We start from the raw sequence: 11,281 nt of genomic DNA on the forward strand, positions 1-11,281 counted from the left end.
TGTTCTTACTACCTTTCTGATTTCATATCCTTCTGATATAATGGAAAATAATTTTAGATTTAAATCCCTTTCAGAAAGGTTCAATAGCAATTATTTATAATATGATAACAAAAATAAATCCAGATGTTTCGAATACAATTAAGAACGATTGGGAAAGGGAACTTAAGCTTACTTTACCTACTGAGGAATGGAAAAAAAATTTCCAACTAGTTAATTGTTACTCTATCTGTGCTAAACATGCATTGATACAGTTTAAAGTTGTACATAGGGCTCATATGTCCAAGGATAAACTAGCTCGTTATTGCTCTCATATAAACCCTGTATGCGATAGATGTCATTCTGAGATAGCTTCATTAACTCATATGTTTTGGTCATGCCCTTTGTTGAAGAAATATTGGGATGATATCTTTGATATTATTTCAACTGTTTTGAATATTGATCTACAACCTCATCCTATTACTGCCATCTTTGGTTTACCAATGATAGAACAATGTCATCTGACCTCCTCAGCTTGTCGGATGATTGCTTTTGTTACTCTAATGGCTAGAAGATCTATACTATTGAATTGGAAAGAGATTAATCCTCCTACTACATTTCACTGGTTCTCTCAAACTATGTCTTTTTTAAATTTAGAAAAAATTAGAAGTGTCATTTTTGACCCATCTATTAAATTTGATGAGATTTGGAGACCGTTTATTCAACATTTTCACATGATGTAATTTGACCTTTTCCAATTCCATTTTGTTACTTCAATATATGGGGAGAGGAGCGGAAGTAGCGGCACTATTGGTTTTATCTGAGATATCATAATAGCCCTTTTTCTTTTTTTTCTCTTTAGTTTTCTTCTAGTTTAGTTAGATTAGTTTTTTTTCTACGGGGATTTTTTTTCTTTTGTTTTTTTACGATATTTTTGTATTTTCATGTATATTTTTTCTATATTATTGGTAATTTTGTGAGATTTTGGGAGGCTTATTAATTACGTGCCATTTGAGTTTATACTTGTACAAACTAATTATTATCAATATAATCCCAATTGCTCTGTACTTATTTTTGTAATGTTTATGATGTTGAAATTAATTAAAAGATTGAAAAAGAAAAGAGAAAAAAGAAATGACACTTAAATCAAATTTTATATTAAATGTAATTTGTACAACAGCAACCTGAAAACCGGTGGAAAATTTTGCTGATAATTAGTTTCTCTATATAACATCTGCATTTTCTCCACTTGTAGTATTGGATAAATGAAAGAACTGTGCACTTCCAGTATTTAATGTTTTTATTTAAGATTTTCAATGTATGGAAATCCCCCATTTCAGTGGGTTTTTAAAAGAAGTATTTTTAAGCTAATCGTAATAATGTGTGATTTTTATTTAATGTATTAAACTAGCTAATCTGTGGGAGATCCAGAAGTGTAGTTATTTTGTTTTAAGAATGCATTGAATGACATAAACTATAAATCATATTAAATATGAAATGTAAACTTATTTATTAAAGTCCTGTTTTAAACTATTTTCATCAAGTTATTTGGAAAAGCTATTAGTGCTAAAATAATATTTGTTTCTATTAATTTTTTGCTTCTTCATGAAATATTTTAATTTTTGTAATGGCTAAACAATAAAGTAATAGTGAACCAAACAAGAACATTGTAGTGAAATATTCAACATTTAAACCTGAATGTTCTTTTCAAATTGCAGAAAATAGATGCTCAAGCAATTGAAGAGTTCTATGGGTTAACATCAGACATCTCCAAAAACTCAGAATCAGGTTATATTCTTTTCTACCAATCAAGGGACTAAGGAATTTCAAGTGTGAATTACTCGTCATCCTGAAGGAAGCTGCTTCTCAACGGCATTCTCCCCTAATGTAGTGGGACTGGAACCAGCTAAAGAGAATAATGAACAGCAAGGATATCTTGGTATGCAGGCTGAGAGTATGAATGTATGCTGACAGCATGATGGCACAAGACATTTGTGTTTCTTACCACTCTCTTCCTGTTGCTGTGTATCATCTTCCAAAATCATTGTACACTAGGTGAAAAAAAAAACAAGCTGGTCCAACTGCTTTTTTCAATAACTTTTTTTAAACTAGTTTTCAATAATATAATTTGACTTTTTTAAGTATATTTGACACTACTGTAAATTATTTAGTTACTAATGTATTAAGTCAATTGATTTCAGCATTGAAAACATTCTGATATGGCAAAACATTGATTATATTTTTTAAAACTCTAATTCTGAAAGTTTTCTTTAAGATTTAATTTTTTAAATGGAATGCATTCTATTATTTCTACCCCCATCAAAATTATGGGGGTTCAGTTATCACTATTGAATTTATATGCTTATGACGCATTGAGGCGTATTGGCTTGCAGTAGAACTTGGGTGATCAGGGCTATATTTGACAACAGGTGCTGCTGAATCTTTAATTCTTGCAACAAAGTAGACAAAATTATGCATTTAAAGTTGTGAGAAGTGAATGAAATTTGATACCTATAAAAGTTTTAAAATAATTTGGAAATGCCTTGATCAATTTTTATTTTACTCCACCTCAGTTCCAACCAGCTTAAGTTCTCCCCACCCTCTCTCCCCGCAAACTGGTAAATGAACACTCCCTTGTGACCAGTGGGCCAAGTACAGTGTTAATAATAACACTGTGAACATGAACTTCAGCTACTGTAATGGAAAGTTATTCAGGTCATTAGAGACATGTATTTTGTATATTGGGTTCAACATTTTTACAAACAAAAACGTGTGTGATTTGAAAACTTGCAGGATACACTATTGTGCAAGATGTATTATAGATTGAAAACCTGTTACAAAGTGCACTTTTGATACAGATTTATAAGTATCTAAACAGGCATAACTTATGAGGTGTGTTTTGACACAGTCTTGTATTCCAAGGATGCTGCCTGTGTTGAATAAAGGTAACACATGGTCCAAAAGAATTTCGAAAGTGATTCTGTGCAGTATTTATAAAGTGGCCAATTAAGGCTCTGGTGTAATGAATGGACTTCAATTAGCAGTTGCTTGTTGTATCTTCCTGTTTCTGTTCCTTCCTTTTTAGCCTTTCAGTGCCTTGCACCATGCCCATTAACAGAAACAACTGACTCAAGTCCATACTGGAAGGGTGTGTGCTTCCTATGCCACTATGTGGTGCAAACCATTGAAGCTTCAACATATTCCACTGCTTCAAATTATTTTACTAGCTGTCAAGTGTACTGCATGTTGAGTTACGGTGAGAGTTATTTCTAAACATGCCTTACTCTGTGATAATAGTGAAGATCCTAACAAAGGAAAAGACAGATTAATATAGAATATTCAGTGGCTAAGGTTACTTCTCATTATACCCAACAGGACAAAATACACTGTTTTTAGCTTACTTGCATCATACACTTGGAAAAACCACTGCAGGACTAGTTACAGCAGGTCTATTAGAACTTGCTATTATATTTTTCAGCATATACCTGGTAATATTGTTTTAGGATAATCACCGGAGGTAAGATATTTTCCTGAATTGTTTGAATATGATCTGAAAAAATGTTTTCATAGAAATAACAGCCACATCCACACAGCTCAATTAAAAAGCTATGGGGTAAATGAAAGGATTTTAAGTTGCCCCATAGCTTTATAATAGTGTAACTTAATAGCACCTAATTTACCATAATCTTTCCAGAGGAAAATAGTTTCCATTATTTTTATACCCACATGAATAAATATAAATGAACAATGGATAGTGGATATTATGCAAGATCTATAATAACTTTGGTCATCACAATTTTAATTTTAGCAATATTCTTAAGTGACTTCCTCTCATCAGATCCTGGTTCTACTTAGAAAATGGTGCACTCAGAATCCTTATTTGCAATTGTGCAAAACTTTGTTATTGTGTTCTTTTTGTATAATATTTGAGTACATTCTTCTGAGCTGACATTTATTTTTCAGTTATCACAGCTTCCATGACCTTGCAATTAGCATGCCAATGTAAAAAGATCAGTGTAGATCACAATATTTTCAGATGACTGCACTTTCATAACTACTGTAACTGCTTTTGACACCTTGTGAAGAGAAATTTTAGGGTCATTATTGTTGGCTGTTGGTTGAGATTCTGGGAAGGCTGCTGGATTTCTTAAGAAATTTGTCAAATCTCCATTTAATTCTGTTGATGAAGATTGTTGATGGTTGGGGAATAGGTAGATATTGCATCAGGAGAGAACAGATGTGCCAGGGCCAAGATCAAAGGGTACTAAATTTTGGTGTAGCATAGTAAGGGCTATTTAAACATTTTAAGTTGGGGGGGGGGGTAAGAAATGAAGTGCATTTGTAATTGGAATACATTACAGCAAAAGGCTTCTTAGTGTAATAGTTTGTTTTTCATATCTACCTAAAACACCAATTGACCATCATCTGTTAACAGATGCCTCCTGACCTGAATACATCAAATCTATTTCCATGACTCCATGTTTCTTGCTTTTAGCGATTTGTTATAAGGAAATTAAACAACTTAGGTTGAAATTAATTGTCAGATCTCTTTGAATATAGCAATGACTACGTTGGCAAATTATCCACATGGTAATCTTTGTAGAAAGTAAAGGAAAATCCAAAATTTAAAATTTAGTTTTGTTTATTTCTCATATCAGCCATTGTGCTTTCTTTTGAGTTGGTTTATCAGTTAATGCTTAATTCTGGGCAGCTTTGTTTTTGAGCACTGATCTAAGATTGGTTCTGCTTATTTAAATCAAACACAATGGACTATCATTTCAACACATTGTTCTGTATTTTAAGTGGTTCCCAGTGGCAAAAGGCCAAAAATGAACCAACAATCCTTAATTATTTCTCTTTATCCTTCTCAAAATAGCTTTAATGCTATTAAGTTTTTACTTTAGAGGGAAATGAAGCAGTCATAGCCACTCTTAAAAATTCCACAAGGGAGTATTGCATTTCCAATTCTTTCCCATGAACTTACTTCTAAAGAGAGACTTCTAGGTAATCTCACATTCTGTGGATGTACACCAGGCATTCTGCAATATTATGACAACTTAAGTGAATATTAGTACTGACTCCATGATACTTGATTTGTTTCCTCTCATCTGTCTTTGGTGAAAGGTCTTTTTTAACTCTTTAATTTTCCCACAATATATGTTGTGTATATATATCTCTTTCTATTCCAAATTCTTGGATTCCATTCAGAGGTCATATCAATAAACTGAGTCTATTTTTCCACGTACAAGTGCTATAATTCTTTAAATGGTTTCCTGTTTATTTATGAGGCAACACAAAACTTAGAGAGAGTGTTTTGTTTACCTATTTTTCATCATTCTCCTTCCAAGGCTAAAAATCAGTAATGTGCCTGAAAGACTTTATTACTGTGAAAAGCTGTTAATCAGGGTAGCAATTTACTTGATATGCTTTTAAAATGTCATTTGAATTGATTTTCAGTTGTTCACAAACCAGATGCATTTTTGTATACATCTCTTTGAATCTAGTTGACCTATGTGTTTGTATCACATTATGGTGAGATAAATAAATGTCCACATATGCAACTGCAATAAATTGCTCAGTCTTGACTACTGAAGTTTTAGAAATCCCAGTACTATAAAAATTCATGTAGCCTGATGTTAAACTATTGTTGTTTTCCTAATTGGTACTAAAGTAGGAGCACATGAATATTTGCACAGTACATTCCCAGCACCAATTGCATCAGTCTCTACTGCCTTTTATTTTTAGTTAGGTATTGGCTAAATGTCAGGCATTGTTTATAGTTCAAGGTTATGAAAGTTGAGTATAATACAAAGCCCACAGTAAGAAATTTAGAAGTAATTACTTCTTGAAATGGCATATTGAATCTTGCAATTTCCAGTCAAAACTTTGGAATAAAGTGTTAGGATTTTTGTTTACTATTTTGAGTTTCACACTCTCAGGCCCTTGACATCACGTTTTTGTTCCATGGAAGTATGTTGCCTTTCCACTTAATGTCTGAAAATGTCTCCCTAGATTTTTAATACTGTTGATTAACTTTTTCTTTTAATTTACAACTTAAAACAGACCCTAACAGCAAATGAGATCTAAATAAAAATGTAGGAAAAAATTCTTGGAATTGAACCAAAAGTCTGGCTGGGACATTATTGGATGATGTTTCCTTCCTTCTGGTGGGGCTTTGTATGATTTTCTTTCTTCTTGATGCCATTTAAATAACACCGCTATCGCTGATGATTGATTGCTTTGGGCATTATCATGGTGCTGCATGAAATAGGTGACAATGGCAGCAAGTTAATAGGAGAACGGAAGAAGAGTTCAATGTCATTTGTAAGACTTACAGTATACCCATTAGCACTTACAGACATGGGTTTAACCATGGTTCCTCTTCTGAGTGTGCAAAAGGAAAATTGTAATATGTATTTAGCACATGGTCTCAAGTAAGTTTGTGCTACTGCTGTTTGCAAATTCACTACTAATGTGCAGTTCAGTTAGCTGGGTGACATTTTTAACTCAAAAATCGAAACAAAATTGCAGATGTGGAATTCTGAAATTAAGGCAAAAGATCTAAGCAAGCCACGTACTACCTGTGAAAAAAGGAAATGCAATTAGCGTTCAGTCCAAAGACCTGTGAGAATGAGGAAGGAGGGAAAGCAGTTTAGTTTCAAGCTGCATAAAAGGGTGGTGGAGACATGGATAGGGCAAAGAGTATAAACCTAGTAAGATGATGTTAGGATTTCTGTCTTGATAACAATATCTGGGAAGTTAGAGAAAAAATAGTATAAAATTCATTGTTGTTCTAAACATAGTCATTGTGCAAGTCTGATCAGCAGCTACAGGAAATGTTTCGTGGAGGTTAGTGCTGCTAAAAGAGGTTCTACCAGTTATTAAATACAAAGCTTCACATATTTTTCCCGTCTGGACTGTAAATGATTTAACAATGTATTCAATAAAGACACAAAAAGTACATTGTGTGTTGCTAATTTGGGCAGATTGTGTTTGCCTATTATTGTGACGTAGATGAAGATCAGACCACATTTTATGAGTAATTAATGTAGAAAACCAGGTTGTCACAAAAAACTGTGGGTCAATTGTTTAAGAAAAATAACCAGATGGCTTGAGTCGCAAAAATAAATTGAGGTGCTTTTATTTACCTCAAAACAAGACAAAAACTGGGGGAAAAAACTATATATATATATTTCCCCCCCCCCCAAGTTTTTGTCTTGTTTTGAGGTAAATAAAAGCACCTCAATTTATTTTTGCGACTCAAGCCATATGGTTATTTTTATATATAACTGTCAGACTAAACACCAAAGCCTTGGTAACCTGAGGCTTATAACTGCTAAGCCCCTCCCCCTAGACCAACCAAAAGCTAATTAACTCAATTATCCAATTAAAGATGGTATCCTCCACCATCAGCACACCTGTGCAGGTTGCTGCTGCCCCTATGAGACAGCTCCATGCAGCAGCTCTGTTTCAGACCCAGTCACTATTACTGCTGGGGATGAGTGTTTTACCGAGTGCGCCATATGCTGTCCGTAGTTAGTGACGGGCCTTCGTCACACAGGTAATTGCAAAAGGGTCACAGATGTTTTCTTGCAACTGTAGCTATGGGAGACGGTCTGCTGGGTAATAGAAATTTGTTGCTTTTCTCTGGAAAAAGCGTGGAGTGATCCAGGAAAGGAAGAGTCAGAGATGGTGCACATAAAGATCAAAGTATCTTGGAAGCTAGTAGACAAAATAACTTAATTTTCAAAGTTTGTATATGGGTTAATGCACTCAGGAATGTTTTAACTGAGTTAGCAATCACCTTCAGGCAGCTTTCATAACTGGTCTTACAATATTGTAGCCACATTCTTTGCTACATCTGCAGGAGAACCAAAGATGCATTCCATCTATCCTTCAACAGGACAAGAAATGAACCAAAAAAAAAGTAGTTTCTGTCTTCTAGTTGCAGTCGCCAAATACTTGATATACTATCATAGAAGATGACCTCTTTCAGGAAAATCTGGTGCAACTTGCCTGCTGGGCTGCGACACAGTTAACATTGTGCTATAGACCACCTCCATTCCATTTCCCCGGATGTTTCTCACTATCGCAAAAGAAATGTTAGAAAAATGTACTTGGGCTGCTGCAGTTTAGAGCCCAAGTCAATTGCAATCCCAATCCCTGAGATCCAGCACTGGTTGCTATCCATACAAGCATTCTCCCCACTGAAAAGGGTACTGAGTATAATGCTGTTTGAAAGTTGTGATGGATATAGTGCTGAGAGCAATTATCATTGGTGGCATGATTCTGCTTTTTTGTGAATGTTTTGCAATATCTATCAGTTCTTTAAAATCAGCATATTAATGCAATTACAAAGAAGTCATGAAAATATATTTAATTAGGAGTACCAAAGACCTTAGCAATTTTCTACAGATGTACAGCGGTGAGCATTCTAACTGGCTGCCTCACTGGTATGGAGGGGCCCCTGCACAGGATTGTAAAAAGCTGAATAAAGTTGCAAAATTAGCCAGCTCCATCATAGGCACTAGTCTCCACAGTATCGAGGACATCTACAAAACACAATGCCTCAAAAAGTGACATCCATCATTAAGGATCCCCAGTCACCTTGAGCGTGCCCTCGTCTCATTGCTACCATAAAAGGAAGTTTCAGAGCCTAAAGACACACACTCGAGTTTTAGGAACATCATCTTCCCCTCCAATATCAGATTTCTGAATGGAAAATGAACCCATGTACACTACCTCACTTTTTTTTACACTACATATTATATAATATACAGAGTATATATTATTCTAAACACAAAATAATCTGCAGATGCTGGGGTCAAAGCAACACTCACAACACACTGGAGGAACTCAACAGGTCAGGCAGCATCCGTGGAAAAAGATCGGTCGACGTTTCGGGCTGGAACCCTTCATCAGGACTGTAGGGGGAAGGGGCAGAGGCCCTATAAAGAAGGTGGGGGGAGGGTGGGAAAGGTGGTGAATTATTCTAATTCATTTTTATTATGTATTTCACTGTACTACTGCAAAGCAACAAATTTCATGACATATTGCAGTGATACTAAACCTCATTCTAATTCTAATCTACAGTGAAAAATCAGGACACTGATTATTTTGTATGTAACTTATGTATATTCTACAAACAATTTAGCTGATACAATATTCAATTCATTTTCACCTTAAGGAAGGTGAACATTAATTGAATATCAAACACATTTAATATTGCCTTTGCACAATATAGCTTTTAAGAAAATAGTAAAGGTCTCGCTACTATTAGAGTTGAATAACATCTTCACTGAATTTCTCTCTGGTGATTGTATAAATTGTATGTATATCACACATAAGGCAAGTAGTCACGCAATATAAAAGCAAAAATCAATGTGTTTTTAAAACTAAATTTAAATTTAAAATCTGGATCCTGACCCGGATCTGGGCTGTACCCTCCAAATATCCAGACCTGCCTCTCAGTTTGTTTGCACTACCTTACTTTCCATTTTTCTATTTTCTATTCAGGATTTATAATTTAAATTTTTATATTTACTAATTTTTACTATTTTTAATATTTAATATTTGTAATCCAGGGAGTGGGAAGCGCAGAATCAAATATCACTATGATGATTGTACGTTCTAGTATCAATTGTTTGGCAACAATAAAGTATAAAGTATAAAATTACAATATACGTCTTTTTGGAGACATGCAATGCTGAATTCTGGAACAACAAAAAAACGATTTGCTAGAGGAAATAAACAGGTCGAGCAGCATCCATAGAGGTAAATGAACAGCTGATGTTTTGTCGAGACCCTTCATCTCAAAGTTCATTCATTTTCTTGGGGGTATACTCCAAATAAATCCATAACTCAATAACCATAATAGTATCAATGAAAGACCACATCACAAAAAAGCAAATAATAATAATAAGTAATAATAATAATAAGTAAGTAATAAAATATTGAGGCCATGAGTTGCAGAATCCCTGAAAGTAAATCCTTAGTTTGTGGAATAAGTTCAGTGTTGAGGTGAATAAGTTATCCACATTGATGGTTGAAGGGTAATAGTTTCCTGAAGCTGTTGATGTAGAACCTAATGCTGTTGTACCTCCTTCCTGATGGCAGTAGCAAGAAGAGAGCATGGCAAGGATGATTGGGGGGGGGGGATCTTTGGTGATGGATACTGCTTTCTTGTGGCAGCTTTCCTGATAGGTGTGCTCAATGGTGAAGAGGGCGTTTCCTGTGATTGACTTGTCTATACCCATTACTTTTTGCAGGCTTTTTCCATATCGGGCTGTGATGCAACTGTTAGGGCATATTCTGGAGTTACGGTCTACAGGCAACAATGATTTTAATAGTAGCCAGTCTTCATACCTGAACATGGATTGTAGGTTGAATTTAAAACACAGCTCTGAACAATGGTCTTCCACTTGACCACAGAAGCCTGCATATGCAGGAATGCAACCCGCAGTCGGTGGGGATTAACATACATTTTGGGTGTCTGGAGTGTGGGTATGAAGAGGGAGGTGTTTGAAAACTATATGTAATGCTAAGTAAGCATTGTTAGATACATTGTAACTGTAGAATTGTCCTGCTGTTTCCTTTGATCTTTCGCATATAAAAATGTCATATAATACTTGGATCAAGAATGTTTCAATATGATGCCTGTTGCTGGTTTTTGCTGAATAAAACTCTTCTATATCCACTAGCTTTAGTGTCTCTCCAGTGACCTTGTTCACATCATAACTCAACCAATCGGGATACTCTCCACTGTGCATCTGTAGAAGTTCATGAGTGATTTAGATGGCATGCTGAACTTGCACAGACTTCTGATGCGCAGATCCTCAAACAAGTACAAATGAATTTAAAGTTATTGCCTCCATTCCCCTAATGAGGACTGGCTCATGGACCCCAAATTTATTCCTCCGGTAGCCAGTAATCAATTCCTTGATTTTGCTAATGTTGAGTGAGAGGTTGTCGTTGTGGCACCATTCAGCCAGATTTTCAATCTCCCTCCTAGATGCCAATTTGTCACTTCTTTGATTTGGCCATCAATGGTAGTATCATCAGCAAACTTGAATATGGCACTGGAGTACTTAGCCTCATATTTATTAGTATAAAGTGAGTAGAGCAGGGGACTAGGCACATGGTCTTGTACACCTATGTTGATGGTGTTTGCAAAGGAGATGCTGTTGTCATTCTGGGATCTGTCAGTAAGGAAATTGAGAATCCAGTTGCACAAGGAGGTATTGAAGCCTAGATCATGCAGCTTATTGATTAGTTTTGAGGTGATTATTGCATTGAATGAAGAGCT

The 11,281-nt window shown here is 35.1% G+C and overlaps 1 protein-coding gene across 3 annotated transcripts in view; it reads left to right on the forward strand.

Annotated features, from left to right (window-relative positions):
* Window positions 1-5,676, forward strand: part of LOC134353086 (ubiquitin carboxyl-terminal hydrolase 12) — a 50,487-nt gene extending 44,811 nt beyond the window's left edge. For 2 of the 3 annotated variants that reach the window (XM_063060972.1, XM_063060975.1), the window contains exon 9: window positions 1,695-5,676. In XM_063060972.1, coding sequence (XP_062917042.1) covers window positions 1,695-1,796 — 102 coding nt within the window. In that variant the 3' untranslated portion in view covers window positions 1,797-5,676. The remainder of the gene's footprint in view (window positions 1-1,694) is intronic. The other variant, XM_063060974.1, reaches the window with a different exon arrangement.
* The last annotated feature ends 5,605 nt before the right edge of the window (window positions 5,677-11,281 follow it).

Source organism: Mobula hypostoma, chromosome 10 (assembly GCF_963921235.1).
Source record: "Mobula hypostoma chromosome 10, sMobHyp1.1, whole genome shotgun sequence".
NCBI lineage: Eukaryota > Metazoa > Chordata > Chondrichthyes > Myliobatiformes > Myliobatidae > Mobula > Mobula hypostoma.